At 31.2% G+C, this 25,031-nt stretch overlaps 1 protein-coding gene across 1 annotated transcript in view; it reads left to right on the top strand.

Annotated features, from left to right (window-relative positions):
• LOC122633657 (tRNA dimethylallyltransferase) overlaps positions 1–25,031 on the top strand; it is a 103,684-nt gene that overhangs the window by 53,562 nt on the left and 25,091 nt on the right. Inside the window, exon 4 of the mRNA XM_043821800.1 lies at positions 18,631–18,766. Coding sequence (XP_043677735.1) covers positions 18,631–18,766 — 136 coding nt within the window. The remainder of the gene's footprint in view (positions 1–18,630; positions 18,767–25,031) is intronic.

Here is a 25,031-nt window from a genome sequence, read left to right as displayed (position 1 = left end):
AGATACGTGACATTTTTATTGGATGATCTGAATGAATTGGTGGAAGATGTACCATTAATAATTCGTGCGACTATATGATATCAACATGATGGCTGCCCAGCTCGTTATTCACGGGCAGCTGTTCAGATATTAAATAAAAAATATTCGAATCGTTGGGTTGGACGTAACGAGCCTATAATAATTTGGCCAACACGTTCACCAGATCTGACCTCATTAGATTTTTTTCTTTGGAGAAAATTAAAAGTTTACCAACAGCGACTTATTATTCTAGAGGATATAAGAATCGCATAATTAATGCTTCTGTGCTTTCATACTACCAAAAACAATCATAAGAACATTATAATCTGCGATTGTTCGTTACAGAAATTATTTATATATTATTTACAAATATCAATTGGAATATTTCTAACATAAAGAATAAGTTTACACACCATTCTAACATTATCTTACAATTTTATTACATTTTTGATATTCAAGATTATTTAAAGATACATGATACATTTAAATGTATTTTTTTATCCGCTACAAGATGAAATAGAAAAAAATATATAAAAAATATATATACCGAAAAAAATAAATATTATCGAAGTATATAATATCAACGATCTCGAAAAAATTATCTAACATTTTTTTTCGTATTTTTTAATATATCTCTTTTGAAAACAATCAAAGTATGTCATAAACATTTTTCATACCATTAAAAACAAAGAAAATATTTATGTGGTCTCTTTCAATCATATTATATATATCCTGTAGATCAGAAGTTAGGATTTAAACACAAATTTATGAATTATTATTACGTACACATCGATATACAAAAAAAAAACACTTATGAATGAATGTACTAAAAAATGAATATATTAAGTTATATTGGAATCGAGACATAATTATCAATTAAACAATAAAATAAAACTTGCCATATCACAATCGCATACAAAAAATAAAAACAAACGGAATTAATAAAGATATACTTATAAATTCATTAAACATGCAGAAGAAGTAAATTCCAAAAATGTAGAAATATATATCACTATCAGAAAAAATTAAGAAACAATGAAAATAATAAAATGTTGTAATAGTATTAATCGTCTTTCTTTCAATTATGAAAGTTATAACACAATCATTATACAAGAGCCTAAAGTTGATAGATCTACGTCGGAATATATAGATATCAAACTAAAAATCAGTAATTTTAGATACTTGTTTATTCACTGTAAAAAATTTGTCGGTGATACTACTTCCAACGAGTAGTGTGGTTTAATCAAAAAAATTCATTTTTAAAATACTATGTTGATTCGATGAAAAATATAATAAAACAAATATCTGATAAAGATAAGAAAAAATATTAGTCAAGATATATAGATGAAATTTGAAACGTATAAATAGAAAATATTACGAATGCAGAAGAAAAAATGAATGTATGAGGAAAAAATATAATGAATACGAATTCATAGAAGTAATGTAAGAACACGAAACATAACAATATCTAAAATTTTAGTAAAATACTAGGATCGTGGATCATAAATAAATCATATTACAGATATTATAGAAATACAAAAATCAGCTAATAGTTAAAATTACAAAAAAATGCTCAAGTCGAAGCATAATTAAGACATAACAATAATTAAGACAATAAACACGTATATATAATTCTATTACTAACGTATTCCTTCGGATTATCAAATGGTTACACATAGATATTGCAAATATAAATAAAACAAATTCTACTGTGCTAACGAAATTCCGAAAACCAGATAAAAAACTTACAATATTATTTTCATAGCAAACAATCTGCCTTACTACTTCCCTATGTAGTAATAAAAGCAGATGTTCGTCATCGAAATAAATTACGTGCTAACACCATTAATATTATACAATCATCAATATAAAACAGAAGAGAAAATTTAAAGAAAATAATTACAAAATAGTAACAAAATACGATCATGAGAACAAAAAACATTGTATGGGGAGCAAATAAAACATATAAAACAAAAACAAAAATGTAAATGTTTCTAATCAATTGCTAACACAAAGAAAATTATTTGCAGAAACGTTCATGTTTGCCGTAGAGGACAAAACGATTTTAAACAGAACAATCTATAGAATATATATACTACAAGACAATATAGATTAATGAACTATACAATGACGAACAAAAGTATAAACATCCGTTTACACTTGATTTTATCGCTTGATCTCATCGTTTGATTTTATGAAAAAAAAAAAAAAAAATATGATACTACCAATTGATCGATAAGGATTTTTAGTTACAAAGAAGAATCTAACAAATACAATGTAACAGTTTATTTTCATCCAAGTTAATAATATTGTTCGTTAACATTAATATTAATAATATTTTAATAATATTTGGAATTATTCACAAAAATAGGAACTTGGAACCGTGTTTACAATTTTATATGTTTCCTTAGAAATAAAATAACAAAGAAATTGCGGAAAAATGAAATAATTGTCAAGTACCGATTGTTAACTATTGTAAGGTATGATTGCATAATGATTTTTTAATCTATAAGATGTTTGAATAACTAAAATAAATTTATTAGTTTATGTTAAATTCATAAAATAAAATGAAAGCATTTATGGTTAGGGAAGAAAAAAGAAATAGTATTATTTATTTGTGTGATAAAGGTTTATCATTGCAACAAATTGTAAAGAAATGTGAAGTGAGTTATACAATATTTTTAAAAATAATAAAAAAAAAAAAAAACCTATGGCAGTGCGTAAAAATTCTTCAAGAAATGATAGAAAATTGGTCGCAAATTATTTCTGACAAAGAGGCATGTGAAATTGCACGTCGTGTTTGGTTCGAATGTCATAAAGTACTGAAAAACGATGCTAAAGAGATTGAAATAAAGGTTAGTGAATGGACCGTTCGGATGTTCTTTAAAGAGAATTGGTTTAAATGTAAGAGAAAAGAAACGCGAACAAGTACTTAAAAAAAAAAAATTTTTAATTACAAAAGAAGTCTGTTGCTGTGTACAAAAAATAAACGATAAAAGATTGAGAAACGAGTTATTTATTCCGATGAGAAAAAATAAACAAATTTCAATCCGTTTAATATGAAAAATCTTGATACTCGACATTCGACTATACAAATCAAATGAATAAGACAAGTTTTGAAGTATCAGGTGTTGAGTTGCTTTATATATGAGGATGTTAGTCTTTTAATTAAGATCGAAGTATTAATTAAGATCATGTGTAAATAGTATTATTTAAATATCTTACAAAATAATTTATCCGCATTTGTTAATTCTATTCAATGAACAAGTAGTAATATTTCAATTAAATGGAGACTTCAAGCATACGGAAAAGATAGTAAAATATTGACTCGCTAAATCCAGATATGAATTCGATTAAAAATTTATGCTCGATTCAGAAAAGAAGGTTGGTAATATTATATGCTATCTGTTATACGATGGTTGGTAACGATGATCCATCTTCAAGTATTCATGAGTTGTGAAGAAGAAAAGAACAGGAATGATATAAGATCGAATTTGAGATAATTCAAAATTTAATAGCCAGTATGCAATAAAAATAAATCGAAAAAAATAGACATAATATTAATTTAAAATTTTGAATCGAGTTAACAATCGATATTTGTATCATTCTCTATTATTTATTTGTTATTCGATTCGTTTTCGAGGAAACGTATAAAATTGTAAAGACGGTCTGAAGTCTTTAGTTTTGTGAAATATTCCGAATATTATTGGTAGGAATAAAAATAAATTGTTACATTTTGTTTATCAAATTTTCTTTGTAATTATAATTATTTAAATCTTCTAGATCATACGGTATACAATGTCGAAAGCAGTAGAGCATATATATCATCAGTGGATGTGTAACACTTGCAGTCAACATGAATATGCAATCAGATATGACGATGTTTTCAAAAAGATACATCTAGCACAGAAACACAAACTAATAGAAACGAATATACAATGGTAGAAATACAATCCAGAAACATTAGTAGAATACGAAACGATGAAACTGTACTAGAATAGAAATATCATAACTTGATAGAAATAATCGTAATAAATCAGACGTAACTATAATAGATAAAATAAAAAGAATTACATATCAGATATTGCATAAAGTATGTCATATCTAATAGACATTGCAATATCAAACATATCTAATATTGAAAAAAAATCAAATCGAAAAGATAAGAAAATGCACATCACTGGCGAAAGATCAAGTATGACATAAAGAAAAAATTATAATAGTTCCGATATAATATAACTATATCATCAATGCACATGAGAACTTAAGGATATTACAAATACATCCAAATTTATGCAAAAATTTGCAAAAGATTATGATAATCATATTCCGTAGATTGCAAAATAAAATGTAATCTTGTTTTGATCTATCCCGCCGATAGTCATTAAAACCCGGACATAAAAGGTCGAGAAAATAGAAAAAAGACAAATATAATATTATATAATGATAATTTATTACGTTTAGAAATATTAGATATGAGACACGATTAATAAATTAATTAAATAATTTATGTATAAAACAAAGATATAAAATCATATTCTTACACGTTATTCTAATTATAATTATAGAAGGATAAAGAGAAAGAGATATATTTTTCATCTTTCGTTTTGCTTATCATCTCGTTCGACTGCTTTTTCAGTTATTACACAGAAGAACGCAGAAACAGCGAATGACCTTTCACGGTTCGATTGAAACGCGGAACGAAGTTATCCGTTTACGTCCAAAAAGGTTCTGTTTCTCTCTGTCTCTCTCTCTCTCTCCCTCTCTTTTTCTCTTTCTCTCGTTCTCTCACTGTTAATGCATTATATCCCTCGTGGAAGCTGTTTCGTAGTCAAAGAAACCGCCGTTTGAAATATGCTCTGCATTCTTCGGCTTCTGCCGTTCGTTATCTACAGTCTACACCATGCTCTTGCAAACGTGTTCTCTTTCGTGATATATTTATTTCCACACTTTGCTTTGTTTCCTCACCGCTCTACTTCCCTTCGAACTTCGAGACACAACCCTCGTTATTTTTCATCCACCTCATACAAATACAGATATTTACCGCGCGTTATTTCGCACTTTAGTGGTGGGAATCAATAACATAGTCCTAACCGTAATAAATTCTATTCTTCTCGTAATAGAGATTTTCAATCGAACGATTCACGAGATCGTTTTATTATTTTTTTATTACTTTCCAGTGTACTCGATCGTTCAAGTATATATTTCTTTATCAATAGAGTATTATCGAAATGTGATTTCTTACTTGAGAGTTACTCGTACGTTTGGTTTATTAATTTTAAATATGTAACATCGTTCAATGAAGTCTAAGTTCAAACAACAAACAATCTTTCTCAATAAATAAATTGTTACTTTACTCGAATCTGTTACGATTCCTAAAAGAATCATATCATATATTCTTTTCTTTTTTCGGATTCACTTCTTATCGCAATTTATTCACGATTTATATCCATTTTCAAGAGCAACGAAGAGAAGAGTACGTAAGAAGAATTTGATTTCTTCTACTTCTACTTCTTTTTCTTCTTCATCTTCTTCTTCTTCTTCTACTTCTTCGAAAAAGAAGGAGGAAAGAAATGGTGGTTTTCACGATACAAATCGTCGCCGAATATTTCATCCTGTAGAAGGAACGACTTTCTTTCTTTCTCTCTTTCTCTCTCACGTACACGCACGCTCACACACAAGGATGAGAAAAGGGTGGGAAAGGGAACGTAAAAAAAAGGACGAGGTCGTCGGACCTAGCGCTGAGTGGAAGGAATAAAATGTCCAGACGCTTGAGAAAGTAAGAAGGAAAAGTAAGGAGAAAATATTCCGAATGCGCAACGCTGAGACAGGCCCTCGCAATCACTGTTTGAATCTTTGCCAAGTACGGCACTACTTCCCCTCCCCTTTCCTCCGAATCCTCGAATTTACACACACAGAGAGAAAGAGAGAGAGAAAAAAAGAGACAGAGATAGATAGATAGATAGATAGATAGATAGATAGATAGATAGATAGAGAGAGAGAGAGAGAGAGAGAAAGAAAGAGAGATATACAGATACATACATATGAAAGACTTTCATCGACTCGAAACTACCCTCCGTTCTCTAGAGTCGCCGTCTAACGTTTCTCTTTTCTTCATGCACACACTAGAATCGGCAGTTTTCCTAAATACGAGACGATTTCACGAGACATAATCGCCGATAATATTTGACGAATATACCCGGTTTCTCTATCCGGTCTAGACGACATTAAGCTGTCATAAAGCATAAACGCACATAAGTTCGTATTCCACAACGCAGTAAAATGGCCACGTTTCTCACGTTCGATTTACTCGATTCAAGGCACTCCTCTTTTGGCCGATATACAATACATTAGGGGATGGAATGGATTAAGTGATTATTCTTCTTACTATTTCTCTCTTTCTTTCTTTCTTTTTTTTTTTGTTATTTAAACTTGTTCCTGCGTTCGAGACCGAAGGGTGTCCTTTTCCCGTTCCCTTATCGAGAGTCGTTGAATTATTTTTTCTTTTTCCTCACTTCTCTTACTTCTTTCTTCTTCCTTGTTCCCTTTTATTTTTCTCGTTTGCTCAAGAGTTCGTTCGATATCAGGCTTAATTGGTTAAAAGATCGAATTCATTTCGTCGATCGAGTTTTTAAGGATAAGAAAACAAATCGAATGTTCTCAAAGGGATATTCCAAGAATGATCCTTTTCATTTTTTCCTTTTTCTTTTTCCTCTTTTTTTCTTTTTCCTCTTTTCTATTTTTCTTTTATTATTGCATCGTATTAATTCATAGAATTTTCTGAATAAACATCGATAAACCGTTTATGCAACCTTTATGATTGTTTCGCTTTCAACTTTTTCAAGTGCGATTGAATATCTACATTATCAAAGGTAACTTTAGATAGGAGAAACCGGTACTCGAGTATCCGTTTCATTGGCGATAAAATCGAACGATCTGCAAACCTAAACTTGATTCTGCTAATGTTGCAATTCCATAATTGTTTACATCGCTGGTATTATTATCAGCTACTTTTGCATCATTATTTTTATTTTGGTTTTTCTTTTTTCTTTTTCTTTTTCGTTTTCATTTTAGTTTTCATTTTTTTTTTTTTCTATTTCATTTAATTACGATAGATCTTCGTAAAGTAATCAAGTTTGATATTAACTGACAGTAGGTACGATAAAATAATGGAAGGAAGATCGTAAATTCAAAGTCGGTGGGATCGATAGTAAACACGTTGCCTTTTTCATCTTTTGGTTACTCCTTTTTAATCGTACGTTAAGTACGCAGCAGCATCGCTGTCATCGACCTCTGCTTTTTTCAACGGACGTATTCATATCCACAGCTAGAGATATGTTTTTTAAGGGTGGTCGGAATATTTCCGTCGAATAACAACGCGTGGGGTGTGCCACGTGTAACGATCAAAACAAAATGAAAACATACTACCGAAGAGTTCGATATATGTTTTTATCGTCACGCTCATTTGTGGACAAGTTTTTATTTAAATATTTTCAAACGTTCTAAAAAACGTCTAAAAATAATTCAAAAACATGATTCAACGTAATACTACTTCTTAATTCCTGTGTTTTTTTCACTTTTATAAATTTTATATATGATATAAGAAGTATATTTATATATCGAAGTAATTAGCTCTACGTCAGCGTTAGGATCAATATATCGTAATGGTTGACAGATAATGTAATATTTCCTATAATTCCATTACCTAATTCTCTAGATTATAATACGTGCACATGTGTTTATTATCTGTGTGTGTACGTGAGAGAGAGAGAGAGAGAGAGAGAGAGAGAGATAGAATATATATATAATATAATATAGAATATATTATATAAATATATATATATAATATAGAATGTATATATATATATATTATATATAAAATATATATATGTGTGTGCGTGTATTATATCAATTGAATCTCATTTTACCACAAGACCGATCATTATTAAGTAACAACGATCATTTACATCATTAAATCATAAGCGACGCATCTCAATCGAATAGATCTATTATTAAATTAATACATATTCTGCTCGATAGAATTTAAACATCGTATAGTTATCAATAATTATTTGGAACGTTCAATCTTCTTTCCTTCCTTTCTTTTCTTTTTTTTCTTGAATCTTGCATTCGCTACTCGTTCAGACACCTATGTATATATGTATTTATATGGCTATGTAAACTATTATTCGATCGGAAAAAATGATAATAAGAATAAATACAATCTGAACTTCGATGATTTTTTGAAGAATATTTATACAAAGAAAGAGAAAGAGCTCGATGGAGGGAGTTTTGTTGTATTTATGGGAAAAAAATTGATTTGATTTGATTCGATTTTATTAATGGATTACGATTATAATCGGATACAAAGCCGATAGAATGACGTAAAAGAAAGAGAAGAAAATAGGAAATTACCGTTAACGTTTAGTTGCAAAACTGTTGTCGCACTAGGAACGAGTGGGTGTTGCAACGTGACGCGTGCATATACATATATGTACATATACGTGTGACACAGAACGGAATATACTGTTTAAATGTTCCAGGAGAAACACGAGGAACTACATCGCGCGTAGCACCGTTACGTAACGTTCCGGTAGGGCGTGTTCCAGCTGATAAATTCCATAACGATCGGGGTATGCGATAACTACGATTTCAGATTGAGAATGTCTATTCGATTTTCTTGGAGAAAAATTTTAGAGGATGATGAGATCGAATTTAATCTATATACGATCGATCAAAAATAACGAGATGGATTAAAAATGAAATATTTGACAAGATTTAAATAGTTTATTTTTAACACTCGTAATTTAAAAAATAAAAAAAAAAAAAGAACGTTCGTTTAATCGTAATTTTTTTTTTAAATACACATCAATCGAGGAAAAAAAAATACGATAAGCATACTAACGATTAATTATAAGTTTTGATTTTATTATATTTCATAGTTTTAGTCGAATGTTCTAATAATTATCAATCTTCGATTATTATTACATATTTACGTTTTTACGAGAACAAAGTGATGTTTTGAAAGTCGTAAATTCGTGCGATATCTCATGTGGGTTTCTCTCGAGTGTACTTTATTATCTTGGTATCTCTTTCTTTTATATTGTAAGAAAAAAAGCTATAAACGAAGGAATTCTTCGGAAGTATTCGAAGTCCTCGTACGGAAGCGATTCGTTTATTATTCGTATCGTTTTGTTTCATGCTCGATTCACCTTCTAATCGCATTTTTCACAACATTGCTGACCCGTAAAAATGATACTTTCGTGCGTCAAGGTTCGCACAGTTATCAGATAACTTGGTTTGTACTTGGTAGGATAACGTTGACACGCAAGGTGATCTCTTAGCGAGACGCGACATTTCACGCGAAACACGACAATGAAATTGTCGATCTGTAATGCATCGATATACGTGACTTCAATTTAATGTTATTTTTTACGATCACACGTAACTGCACCAAATGATTTTTATTATTTCACTTACTCGAACAACTTTCTCGAGATCTTTCGACGAGTCGATAACTGTAGGTATTGAATAATTTCCATTAAGAAATGAATGTGATTATAATTAAAGGATGTTAAATAATTAAGTTAATTAAATTAATACAATATACGGATGACTATTAATGGATGACAAATCGTATGATCGATTGATCATAGAAGAAAATGATTATGCCCGCATAATGCGATCACAAAAGGGTAATAAAAGACAACAAGCAACTCTTGAGAGACCTAACACTATATATGTATGTATTTATATATGTTTGGATGTATACATGTATGTATTTATGTATGTATATATATATCTATGCTCGTACGAGATCGCATTGAATTGAAAGAATTTGGTCGATTAATTTTAACGTATAGAAGTAAGCGAAGCAACAGAACAGGGCCCTCCTGCCTTTGGTCGGAGTGAAAATAAAATTTTTTTCATTTCCATTTAGCGCGAGTAAGCATGCGTAACAAGCGGCCGTGCGAGCCAGGGCCCTGGCTGACCCACAAAAGGCATGCTTTCAGGTCCCTGGAGTGAATGGATCGTCCAATAATTCCATTGGTTCGAACGAAGCATACACATACATAGACGAAAGTTTCGCGACGTAGAAAGAATTCGATCTGTCTGATAATAATGGTCTCTCTCTCTCTCTCTCTCTCTCTCTCTCTCTCTCTCTTTCTTTCTTACGTAGTAATGAAGAGATCATTTGAGTAGAAGGGTAGACACCTTCTAACAATTTTGTCCGAGCTTCTTGGCTTCTGATCTACGTTCTTTGCCAACTCACCGACGTTACGGTATATTTTAGTTTATTTTTTTTTATATTGTTTTTTTCTTTATACCTTGAAGGTAACTTAATCGTATCTTTATTATATATATATATATATATATATATATATATATATATATATATGTCTGTGCATGTCTATATCCACCTACTATAAGTTCTGATTATTTCCTTTGTATAGTTGCTCGAGTAATAATAATGGCTTACCAGATTCCGTTGACTTGACTCATAAAGTAGATTGTTGGCTTTGCTATTTAATTTAGCGCGACAAATAACGTCGCCAATATATAATAATTTATGACATTCTCTGTTACCTAGCTCGTGCTGAGATACGTAAAGGCTCTTTCTAGTCGTGATTTGATCGTAGAGAGTCGATCCAACCGTCGTCCGCGTCAGGAATGATTAAAATCATCGAAGCGATCGCTTTTCACTATGATCGCTTTTTTTTTTTTACGTGAGCTTGAAATCTTTTTTCTTTTTTTCTTTTTCTTATTTATTTTCCTCCTCTTCTCATTCGTCGAAGTACATTTATACGTTAAATGGAGAATAAATAAGTACGTGTAATTTTTTTGGCTGATTAAATAAACATTTATTTATCTGATTTTCTAATGATCCTGTATCGCGTATGTATTACATCATGGACATTATATTTAACTTTATCTCGATCGTTTCTATCGTTTGTTAAATTTTATAAACTTTTTTCTACGATATACATATAAATAAGCAATTAGTCACATAACTCGAATCACCTAAAAAATTGAATCCTACGTTTTAATACGATAAAACTTTTATCGTTACTCAAAAGTATTATTACACGAACAAGTATCGTCTTTGTCGTTTGCCAAAGAATGAATGACTCCTTATCATTGATAACGATTACGTCAAAGAAAATTCAGATTTCGTTGAATTAGGTGATATCTTGTCTTTTTGAAGTGTTTATAAAAATGCTATTTAGAGTATCGATCGCAATACTCGACAATCAATAAAATTTAATACAATGTTGAATAATTTTTTAGAATGATCATTGATTCAGACCCGAAAGTAAATTAATGCTTATAACCACGTTTGTTACGGTAAGAATTGACAAAGCTGTTACTTTATGCATATCGAAGAAAAATGTCACTTATAACCCATAAAGATAAACGAAATGATTAGGAAAAAAATGAAAAGTCGTTGAACGGTATCGGCATCATACACGACACAGAGTAAGTTCCATAACGATAACTGTGCGAACCGTGTTGCGTTCGATTCTCTCTCGGTGATTCGTTCTATGTCGCACTTTCTCTGTCTCTGTGTGTATGTGTGTGTATTTGTTGCGTCTATGTGTCGATTTCTCGCGACGCACGGCCCGAGAAGCATAATGCCGTTAACACAAAATATGCAAGGAGAACGTACGCGGCAGATAATACGAGATTAGGATTTTACGAGCGGCTCCGTGCAAAAGGCCACTTTCCACTCGCGTTTTTCTTACAGGTGAACACCCGTTGCGATAAATCCTTCCTATGGCCGTGTACGTACAACGTGCTCATGAGTTCGCGATAACCATTCGTAGAAAGAAAAAGAGAGAGAGAGAGAGAGAGGGAGAGAGAGAGAGAGAGAGAGAGAGAGAGAGAGAGAGAGAGAGAGAAATCGTTAAGGGTTTTTTGTTATAAAAATTCTTGTCTATCCTGATTTTTTTTTTTATAATCTTTCTTTTCCTCTTTCGTTTTTTGTTTTCCTCTCTTTTTCGTAAATTCAATGTAAAAATCTTGCTACTTGATCTTTTGATTTTCGACAAAAAAGAATTTTTTTTATGTACTTTTGTGTTATTATTATGTCGTTCAATAAATTGAAATCTTTTTCCGATATTTGTATAACGTACTCATGAGTTTATGATAACCATTTGTAGAAAGAGAGAGAGAGAGAGAGAGAGAGAGAGAGAGAGAGAGAGAGAGAGAGAGAGAGAGAGAAAGAAACAGAGGAATCGTTAAGGGTTTTTCGTTATAAAAGTTTTTGTCTATCTTAATTCTTTTTATAATCTTTCTTTTCCTCTTTTGTTTTTTGTTTTCCTCTCTTTTTCGTAAATTCAATGTAAAAATCTTTTTGCTACTTGATCTTTTGATTTTCGACAAATAAGAACATTTTTTACGTATTTGTGTGTTATTATTACGCTGTTCAATAAATTGAAATTCTTTTTCTGTATCTGATTTGTAAATAGATGAATTTAACTAATTTGAGGGTATCAAATTTAGTGGAAAAATCACATCACAAGGATATAGAGTACTAAAAGAAAAAAAAAAAATAATACGATATTGGCAAACATTGACTATTTTAAATACGAACTGATCATAGTATTTAGAAAACAGGTGTAATGTTTCTTTTTTTCCTTTTTTTTTTTTGATAACCTAAAACAATTATATAAAGTAACAAAAGCATTAGAATAATCCACGTGATATTAATATTTACAAAGTTTAATGTTAATTTTCGTTGAAGAAATGCAATGACGAAGCTTTCCTTTTGTACGGTATCTCATCAGTCTCCTTGAAAAGCCCATCATCGAAGGATTTTAGTGTTCTTCGTAATAATACTCCATGGTGAAGACATCTTGATAAAAGCATCCACCCTGTTTGTCACTATTTTTTAGAAAAAGGTCAAGGTACGAATATAAAAATTGAATTTTTATTGACCATTCTACACCGTATGTTCTTGTAGTTGTCCAATAGATCATAGTCACTATAGAAATATATTTATTATCTCTTTTCTGTGGCTTAAAAAGCCGTTAACAATGGCTTTGAAAGAGGATCAAACAGCTATCTTGAGATTTGTGAGCTTAGCATCAAAGGTTGGATCTCTCAACAATATTCTGATTTGTGGCCTAATAAATTTATCTTCCTTTAGCTTTCCTTCATTCAACCTGAGAAACATTTTTTGTCAAATGATTAAAGGCCTGACCTTCTTTATCAAGAGCTTTTACAAAGTTCTTCGTCAAGTCGAAGTTTATATGAAGCGGAAGCAAAAGGGCTTTACTCGTTTCAGTCAGTTGAGTAAATTTTACATTTTCTTCTCCAACAAAGTATAATTTCATCATTCCTTGATTTTATTATAAAATTACACACACACGTGCGCGCGTGCGAGCGTATATATATATATATATATATATATATATATATATATATAATATGCATATATACAATATGTAAAATAATAATATATACAAATGTAATATATAAATGTAATATAATAATATGTATATGTAATATATTAATTATGTAATTAATTATGTATAATTATAATACTACATATATAATAATATGTCAGATATAATATAATATGTGTATATATATTAATATTAATAAATTAATGTATATATATTAATTTATTAATATAATAAATAATAAGTAATATAAATATATATATACATACATAAATATATATATGTGATATATATATATATCACAAGAAAAAGAAGGGGAAAATAGACAACACGAAAATCTAAAGAATATATAAAAAATTTTTAAGTATCTTAAAAACCTTTCTGAAAGTTGATTCGGATTATACTAAATGAAATTAGATACGAATTGATGCATTATACAAAAATAAATAAGAACAGGTGCAAAATGGTTATTTACTAGTGTTAATAATAATAACAATAACAATAACAATAACAATAACAATAACAATAACAATAACAATAACAATAACAATAACAATAACAATAACAATAACAATAACAATAACAATAACAATAACAATAACAATAACAATAACAATAACAATAACAATAACAATAACAATAACAATAACAATAACAATAACAATAACAATAACAATAACAATAACAATAACAATAACAATAACAATAACAACAACAACAATAATAATAATAATAATAATAATAATAATAATAATAATAATAATAATAATAATATTAATAATGTTGTTGTTATTGTTGTAGTTATTATTATTATTATTATTATTTATTTAATTATTTATTTAAGATTAATTTTAATGGCAGAAATGTTAATTGTTGCATATATGTATTTTCTTTTATTAAAAATTATCTTATTGAAGGCGCGCGCGCGTCTATATATATTTATATATATATATATATATATATGTGTATATATATATTTGTAAATATTTTATTTAGAGTATTGAATAATTAATTTCTGCAAATACATGCAATTTATGAAACGATTTTGTAGCACATTGTTGTAGCATATAATGTCGACACGTTATTACGAATAGGCGACGATCCAGTTTCTCTGGCCAGCGAGTGCCGTTTCGCTAGAAGTACTGCTATCTATTTTTACCGTTCTATGATAGTTAGGATGGCATTTTCTAAAAATAAAAAGTCTAGGTAATTTATCGAGTGCTCGAGACGAACTATTCATTTCCTTGTTACTCTTTCGTTGTCAAATAATTCGTGGCCACTAATACTTGAATCTAACATTAAATTACGATCGTCTTTGTATTATCCATTTAATTAATCCACGAATAGAGAAGAATGAAGATTCTATTCATCGAAAAGTAATGAAACCGAGATTCAAAATTGAATGAGAATAAACGTAACGAGACAAATATCATAGATAAGAAGAAAAAAGTTGATACGTTTAAAAGGATCACTCGTTTTCAATTTCACTGAATGAAATTTAAAAGTCTGAAATTATAGAAATATATTATCACCGAGTGACTCTTTATCGAGTGACTCTTTATCGAGTGACTCCCACGTGTTCGAGAGTTAAACTACTCGTAATATATAATAATTTATGAAGGAATAAAAAAGAGAGATGAATAATAAAAAAGATAGAAAAGTAGAAACGGGTGTTGTCCCGAGGGTTTTCAAAGGCTACGCCGTTAGCATTTGCTATCGTGACAAGTAAATCGGTACACTTCGAAAAAAGAAACTTGGAAAGAGCAGTGGCCTCTCAGAGGGAGGTAGACTCCACGTGGCAATGACAGGAGTACCTGCTTGGCCAAGGTTGAGACAAGACGGGAAAGCCTCGTGGCTAAAATCTATCTATCCCTCGGAGTGATCCTGGATTGATGCCAAAGAAACCGGCAGACGTTAGTCATCCTACGGGAGCTAGAATTGTGGGAAGAAAATCGAACACCGAGGGAGAGAGAATCGACTTGGTCGTCTTCGTCAGCTTCCTCGTCGGTGGAGCAACTGTGCGGTTGGCTAATAAAAGACAAGGGTAACGTAATTCCACCCGCACTCCAATAATAGTACCAACGTTAAACGATGCTTCCGTGGTTGGTATGCTGGTCGCATACTCACTTTCGTATAACGGAGATGTGCGTTCAGTTCTCATCAGTTAATTACTGAGTTTGTCTTTTAAATATTTTTTTTTTTATTCGTATTATTTAAATTATTCGAATAATTATTTAATATAATTAATTATTAATTATTAATTATTATTTAAATATAATTCATTAATAATTGTTATATGATATAATAATCATTCGGACAATTTAAATTATAATTGATACTATATTACATATTTTATTTGATATTCTAATGTGTTTTATTGAATACTCCAAATAAAAGAATTCGTTGATATATTCGTAATAAGAGAGTTGCAAGTTAAATGAAAAAGATCTTTTAAAAGATTATCGATCGGTGTATATCGATGTATTCAAAAGAATACATTTTTTACATTTAAATGTCGATACTACGTAGTTATTATGCTTATACTTTAGATATCAAATGAATGAATGTTGCGAATATTTCTTTTAAGAAAAAAGAAGAAAAAAAAAAAATGGAAAAGGTGAAGCAACCGGTCGACGAATTTTATCCGCGAAGAAATATCTATAAAGAGAGGAGGCTGGTAAGCGATAAATTCGGAATTAGCCATGGATAAAGTAAAATATAAAAAAAGCGCGTTCGACTCATCTGACAAATTTACCGAAACAGGAATCCCTTTTATCGTTGTTTGCAGAAAATCAGGAGTGGGATAGTCGTGGGAGGAATACGTTGGAAAGGTGTATCCTGTGGATTAAGTTGTCCGAGAGAAAGTCGACTTTTCCATTCACTTGGCATGGCCCTCCCACCTCGCGCCTTTTCCAATTCCTACCGATTACACGGCCACCGAGAAAGAGAGAGAAAGAGAGAGAGAGAGAGAGAGAGAGAGAGAGAGAGAGAGAGAGAGATATTACACAACAACGTTGTTGGACGACTTGTAGCTCGAAGGAGAGAAAGAACGAACGAAACGAGGACCCAGCGATATCGATATGGGTCAGCATCGACGATAAAAGTCGCCTTCGAAGAGTTCGCGTTGAGCGATACCGGTATCTCTGCTCGCCATTTCACAAGAGTCAGCGTTTAATTAATCTAGAACCGTCTGAACGAGGACGTTTTTGAACGAAAGCGCGTGTTTGCCAAACTACACGCTTCTCTATACTTTTTCTTTCATTTTTTTAATCGACTCGATTATATTCGAGATATACAGATACGTTTAAAGCGTTGACTCGGATTAATATATTAGCTGGAGTCGTTGATAAATAATTCAGAGACGCAGTAAATCAAGAAAAAAAAAAAAAGAAATCTTTGTAAATAACTTTATAACTTTTTTTTTTCCCTCCCTTTTTTTTTTCTTTTTCATACAAGGAAAGTGTTTTTGATCCGGAAGAGAAGGAATACTTACAATTTAGTTGATAAATGTTCGAATTATCGTAATGAGTAATTTCTTAAAATAGAATTAAGTATCGGGTTGTCTATAAATGAAGATATCTCTGTAAAAGATTACTTCTTCGTTTATAGTTATCAAAGGGAGTTAAAACGAATGATTTATCCATTATTTTATTAACGTTCGAAAGCTTCTCTAACTTCTACGTAAAACTCGTTGGATATCTAATTCTGATTAAAAATATTTCATAAATAAGAAACAAACAAAAAATAAATGAAAGAAAAATAAAACAAGAAATGTTCTTAAAAAGTCCAAAAGAAACATGCGAAGGTAAGAGGCAGCGTGTAATCGAAGAAACGCTTTCGAAAAATTCCAAAAGTGTGACTCCTTTTGCTCGTTGCTCGGCGGATTCCAGCAGTTGATCGGATTTCGTTGATGTCGATCGCAAAACGAACGACAGCAACGACTCGCACGACGACTCTCAAGGAGGAGACTCCCAAGGAGTTGACTTCTGACGACAGCTGGAAACGAGGACGACTTGGTCTCAGCTTCTCCGACAACCTTCGAATTTTTCGGAGTAACACGAGGCGGAAGACTTTCTTTCCAACGTTCATGGGAATGAACGAGAGTCTGAGAAAGAGAGTACCCTTATACGTACGAAATCTCTCTCTCTCTCTCTCTTTCTCTCTTTCGACTGAACTCGATTGAACTCGATTGAACTCGATTTTTAGCAGCTGCGCGTCCAAATAATTTTTTTGTCTTTGTTTCTCTCATAACTCCTTCTTAAATCTTATTAATATCATACGTAAAAGTTTTATTTCGTTGTCAAAATCTTAATATGGAATACTCGATCGGATAAGACTTAACAGATAAGATTCCAGAGTAGTTGACTCTTGGAATTTTCTTTGCTTACTTCTCGAAAATCCTAAATTCAGAATAGTATCATGTAAGAAAAACAAACTCGGAAAGTTCTGACCGGAGAGAAACGACGAGGAACAACTCGTTTTTACCGAGTATCGTACTTGAAGAGGGAAACGAGAATAAAATGTAAGACGAGAGAAAGAGCCGTTGGTATTATCGATGATGTCAGAGAAGTACGATTTCCAAAGCGAAGGAAGTCTCTATAACCTAGGCCAATAAATTTAGGTGGATTGACGTTGGCCGGTCGTTTACCTCGTTCCATTTCATAGGTCGGATCGTTAAATGGATTCTCTCCTTTTAATTTTTCTTCCTTTTTTCCTTTTTTAAATGTCAATAATCTGCATTTTGAATTGTCACGAAAATAAAAAAACTTTGTGTTTGGAACCACCGACGATAAGGAACCCATTGTTGAAACATTTAACTCTTCGTCCAAGAGTGAAATTAGGCGATGTATAGTAGATGATCTAGGTAGCCAGGTCACGGAAGGACAGAGAGCCGCTAATTTTGGCTAAAGTGGCACCGTCGGCTCCCACTTCGAATGCTTATCTTTTATTAAACACGAAACGGAAAATAGTTCGCCATTTCGAATGTCGAAATTAGATCTTACACGTGTATAAGAATATTTCTTCCTTTCGAGAAACGAATAGAAATGAATTTGTGTCTTGTATAAATTTTTCACATAAAGATATTTATTAAATCTTAAGTTCGAGTAATCGTACTACTAGGAATAAATAAATGTTATTAATTTCTTTTTTGCATCTTGTTTCCCTTTTTTTTGTGTTTTACATCTTCGCTCATAATTCTTTACAGATCCTTGGAAGTCTTCGAGCAATACGGACTTACACATAGTGAGATTTTAAAAACACAACGATTGGCTGGTGGTTCAGGATTGGGTGGTCCCTTGCGTTATCCTAATTCGATTATTTTATGGCTTCGTTGCGATAAGGTAAATTCTTTTTTTTCATTCACTTACATCTATCTTGTATTATAAGTTTCATTCAATATCAATGAGCTTTTTAAAGGATTTTTGATCTACGAAGGATATAAGGAATCGAATCATTAATTTTTTCCTTCGTATAATCAAACTTTATTAATATACGGAAACAACGGAAGAAAGTTCAAAAGAATCGAAGGGTCTCTGTCCTAAACCAAAATAAATCGTTTTCCAGGACATCGATCGTTTTCCTTGATAAACATGACTCTCAACTATAATCTATAATCTATTCGGAAAGACATTCGTGTAATTCGTTCCAGATTTTCTACTCGTTAGAAATTCTGAGAATCCACAAAAGCTAGAAATTATATACCAAAAATTCGTTTCGCTGATCGTTCTAAAGATTCATCTCGATGAGAACATTTTTTCTTTCTTTCTTTCTTTTCGTACGATCGAGAGAACTTCCACTAATGGCGATTACGTCGAGCGATGCATAATCGGAGAGGAGAACGAGCATTATGTTTCATGAGCAAGCACTATCGGCTACCGGATGAACCTGATTAATTTCTTCATGGTGAATCGTTAGGATCTAATCGTAGATTACTTTTACTTTCTATATATTAACTATAACGTTTTTCTCGAATATGTTCTTTCCGATCTACTTTTGTCGTGATAGACAAATTTACATAAAATGTACAATTTTGAATTTCAACATTTTCTATAGTTGATTATACAGGAGATACAAGATATTATTATTTAAATCATTAGATTATTGATACGATTAAAAAAGAAAAAGAACGAAAAAGAAATCAAGTCCTTCAGAATACGTATAAAGTGTTTCTTTTTAAAATCAAACCATGAATGATATATGCGTGCGTTTGTGTGGTGTAGACAGAAAATCGTTCGCATTCATAGACATTATAAATGTGTGCATGAATATAATATACATACGTAGGTTGCACGCGTCATAGCTCTGATTACAAGGCAGCCTATATAAAGTTACCGAATCTAATGCTTACGTTGCCGTTTTGCTAGGTTGAGAAACAAGTAGGTGCCGCGTACGCGAGATCGTATTGTTGTTACTTCATGGAGAACATTAAAGGTGACCGCGACGCAGGGTAAACTCGCCACCGGAAGTTTTAATTACAGCGAAGTACCATAATAACGATTTCTCGTATTCGCTTACTCGAACGCGTGTAGAATCGATTTTCGTTACGCCTCTCCCTCAAACGATAAAATGTGTCCTCGAGACATGGACGGTTTTAATTTAATTTATTTCTTCTGTTTTTGTTTTATCTTCCTCTCTTTTTCTTCTGTTTATTTTAATTTTCTTTTTTCTCTTTTTTTTTCTTTTGTATTAATTTTCTCGTATTTCTTACATCGTTTGTTTGTTATAATATATAAAAGTTAAAGGAGGACGTCTATTATTACAAAGATATATTTAATTTACAGCTATGTTGTCCTCGATTTTCACGGTAAATTTAAAAGTGTAATTCTCTCTTTTTCTTTCTCTTCGTCTTTATATTTTTATTTCTCTTTGTTTTCGTGTGTTCGTTATTACCATAATCGGCATCATAGTATTATTCAACACGAAAGTTTAATGGCTTATGAGCAAAGTCTATATTTATCTAGCGTATACGTTCTCTCATGAATCAAGAGAATCGGTACTTTTTAATTACGACAATGATCGAAGTCCACGGATGTCATAATTGAATTTGATGCGAAATACTTTTTCAAGATAGATCTCTGCTTTTATTATTATGGGATACATCGATATAAACGTTTTTCGTTATATATTAACAATAAAATATTTTAATTGTAACAATATATAAATATAAAATAAAAATATAAAAATATATAAATATACAAATATTTATTAGGCGTATTTTAGTCTATGGGATAATTGAAAGGAAATAAATAATTAAATTATTGCTAGTACTAATTAATAATAATAATTTACATATTAGTAGTAATAGTAGTTTATTTTTTTGAACTTTTTTGAACTTCTTTGTCAAACGTGATTCGACATTTTTTACGATGACGTTTTATAACAATTTTTTTTATTAAAAAATGCCATATTGGATAGATCAAAAGTTCCTTTTTTCTTTGTTTTTTTTTTTTTTTTTAAGGAAATTTAAATGCAAATTTTATGTTTATAACTACAACTACATTATATAATGTATTTCCTACTATATTTTATCATTTTTCAGGTAACTTCATAATACTATCCTATAAAAATTTTCTACTTTTATTTTTGACGAATGTCTCCAAATGCATTTTACAGACTCTTAAATTTTCCAATTTTTTCTTTGAAAGAAATTTCATCGGAATTGTAATAAGAGATAATCGGATGGTGCAATATTTGACGAGTATGACGGATGAGGTAAAATATCTCATCCAAACTGAATTTTTTACTTTGAAGAGCCGAGAAGAGAATGTGTTTTCTTATTTTTCATTTTTAATCCGTCATAACAAGTGATAAACTCTATTAATTTTAATATCCCCTCCCCTACCCCATAAGACGCGTTGATACATAAGCTTTTAGATTATGTATGAATTTGCTAAAACGAAAAAGTTTATATTTAAAACGACGTTAACGTCATCTATCGATAAAAGCGAGAAGAATTTCTGATCGATCCAATATCATCATTACAAAAAACTATATGAAACAATATGCATATCTATATATATATTTTTTTTTTAATTAACAAAATACTAAAACAACAAGAGAATTCTTAATGAAAATAAAGAATACAATATTAATAGAATCATTTGCGAAACGTCTAAGCAACGGTTTTGCTAGTACAGAGCCAAACGAAATGGCGTCGGTCTTAGAGTGCCGTTACTTAACGCCGCGTCGCTTTCAGGGAAAGTTCGAAGTAGTCGAGTACGGTCGTTCGATCGCATGCTCGCTCGATCGCCCGTAGATTTCCACGGGGCACTCGCTCGGAAAGAAATTCTCGAACGGTTCAAACGTTCTTAGGCTACTTTACTTCTCCAGAGGCTGTGAACGAGGTTGGCAAGGCCGACTACGATCGACCACTACTACTTACTTCCGATTTCGAAAGGTTCTTGCGGTCCGGCTTGGTGGTATCGATTGGTTGGCCATGTTAAGGTATTTGTGTCGGTACCCCGTGGATTTTAATTCCTCCATGGAACTCGGATAGATTTCGATCGGATAATTGGACTTTACGTTCGTGCGTTCCATATCTGCCTTTCGTTTCGTTTACCCTTCGCTTGAGGTTAAACGGATATCGTGTTATATACTTCGAATGGTGCTATGAAAAATGGCACCAATGGATCGACAATCGACTATGGCCTTACCATGTCCAAACGCTTTCTATTTAAAAGGTTTAACTTCAAAAAAAATCTTACGATTTTATCGAATTGATACTAAACGACAGGAATTTATTAGGTTTATCGAATTGAACTCGATCTCTAGTTCCGAGCATTTAATAATAACCCTTTTTATATCGTTCAGATGATTTTACGACGATTGTGCGAACTTTGATATTTGATTTAAGATCGAGATACACACACACACACATTATATGTATAATGTGTATACACATACATATGCTATATCCAAAAGATAGACGGCATTTTTAACTTCGACGATTTATCCGTATCTCTCTGATTTATATATAGTAGAATGATACAAACTTTATGTCTTCTTATTAAAAAACAAACGAAAATCTTACATAACGGACTGCTTTTATACGAGAAAAACGAAATTTATTGCACACTTAACTCGAAAATTGAAATTCGAAAATGGAAAATCAAATATAAATCGTTCATTTATAATACATCAAACGTTTCAATTTGACTCGATCAATTTTCAATTGAAATATTAAAAGAAATGATTAAAGCAAGAGACTGTTGAACTATGCTTATTGATAACTCTTCTTTGTTCTTTCGTTTCTTTTCTAAATCGGTGGGAGTTCGTGCGAGCGATTTCTCGTTGACAGGAGGCATTCGTGTCTTGAGGAAAGAGAAATGGGTCGAGTTAAAATAATAGTCGGAGGAGTAATTCCACCCACGTCGTTGACGTGGCCGGGTGTCGTGCGACGAACCCTCAAAGTAACCCGAAGAAAAATGACTTCTTCCTCTTTTCCGTCATCGCCCGTAATTGAAGATATATCGCCAAGTTTCGCAACTATTTTTTTTTCTTCCTCCTTTAACGATCATCTCCCTTTCTCTCTTATCATTTCTTTTCTCGCTAATTATAACGTCGAAACGAAACACCCTCGGGTTTAGCTGAATTCGATCGTGCTGTCGTCGAATTTAAGTAAGAATACTATTTTCTTCTTCTTCTTTTTTTTTTTTGTATTAACGAAATTGATGTAATCGATCTTTCTTTTTTTGTTCATTTCTTTTTCTTTTTTTTTTTTTCTCCAATGATACCTGCTTTCTACAAAGTACATTGTAGTTACAATTGGATTGAAACATTTACTTGTTTCATCCATCTTTTTTTCTTTCCCTTTTTCTCTTCTTCGAAGGAACATCAAATATATAACTCTCTGTCTTTTAGAATCTTCTTCTTTATAGAAAAACTTCCTTTCTGAGTAGACTCTATTTCTTCCCATCAATTACGGTTCGTCGATCACTTTACACCTTACTTCTCTCTCTCTCTCTCTCTCTCTCTCTCTCTCCCCATCTATCTCTTTTCTTTTGCTTCGTTTTCTATCCTTGATGGGATATCAGCTCGAAGTTCCGCTTGGAAAGCTAGAGCTTGCGATATAGAAAAGATTTCTCTCTCTCTCTCTCTCTCTCTTTCTTTCTCTCTATCATGAGCGACTAAGACCGTTGAGTGTTGAAACGATTCATGGAAAGATAAGAAGAAGAAGAAGAAGAAAAAGAAGAAGAAGAAGCCGAGAAAGGAAAAGAAAAAGGGAGAAACGACCTCCGAGATAAAAAAGAAATAAAGCGACGCGATCGTTAATTTATCGAGCGGATACTAATTATTATCGGAGGCATAAGTCCGTGTAGACTTGCGTGAAACATTGAGTCGATCTTCTAGGAAAAATTCTATCTGATCGGGTCGGAGCTCTCATTTGCAATTATTTTTCAATGATCGAACTTCGTATCAACTTATTTATTTTATTTTTTTTTTCATTTTTTTTTTTTCATATTTATGCGAATACTTATCCATGATCGTTATTTTTAGAAACATTTTCGTACGGTCTTATCCGTCCTGAATGTTTTTAGCACGTACTTCTAACGTGATTCGCTCGAGCCAAGTTCCTTGTACCGTTGCTTTATGAAGTTCAAGGTTACGTTGAGATATCACTCAGTAGAGCAATCTGTCCAATTACTGTCAGGTCTGATCTTTATCCGGTGAGTATGTCGGTTCTTTTGCGTTTATTAAATGATTCTATTGATAGCTAAAAAAAATGATATGGTGGTCATTGAGATGAACGATAGAACGTTCTTCTTCGAAATTCTTTTTATCTCTCGTTCTTTCTCATCTACTTAACAATGTTTCCTCGAACTAAGCACAAAGTACCAGTATTACTAGAAATCATTTGTCGCGAAAGTTTTTAAATTTAACAATGGCGGTTCATTGCTATATTACCAACAGCTGACAATGTCGACAGCAACGACGATACATCTTCTTTCGCCGTACATATTTTACATACTTATCGCATGGCCAGTGCCAAATAAAATTATGTAAATTCTACGAAGAATTAAACTGTATCTTAGAGATAGTCTATTACTATGGAGCACGTAATATTACATAACTATCATTATTAATTTAAACTTTAATAAATTTGTTTTTTAGAAGACATTTTGAATCATTCGTTTTACTGTCTGTTCGGTTTACTATATTTATTCTTTTCTAAATTACTTTATAAAATAAAGCAGTATAGTGTATGTGTGTGGTAAGAAATAAGATGTGTGTTAGAAATACAAAATGATCTAAATATAAAATAATTTTCATGGTTTTTATAACAAGCCGTAGATCATAAATACATATCGTATTTTACAAATTATATTTTATATATATATATATATATATATATAATCGAAATAATAAATTAATATTATATTATACATATACTTTTTTTAAAATTATTTTTTAATTGATTATATGTTATTATATATATATATATATATATATATATATATATAATTGAAGTAACAAATTAATATATATATACTTTTTTAAAATTATTTTTTAATTAATTATATGTTATTACATATATATGTATATATATATATAAAATTGAATTAACAATTTATATTTTATTTATATATAATCGAATTAACAAATTAA

Source organism: Vespula pensylvanica, chromosome 1 (genome assembly GCF_014466175.1).
Source record: "Vespula pensylvanica isolate Volc-1 chromosome 1, ASM1446617v1, whole genome shotgun sequence".
In the NCBI taxonomy this organism is placed as follows: Eukaryota; Metazoa; Arthropoda; class Insecta; order Hymenoptera; family Vespidae; genus Vespula; species Vespula pensylvanica.
This window is presented reverse-complemented; position numbering and strand designations above follow the sequence as displayed.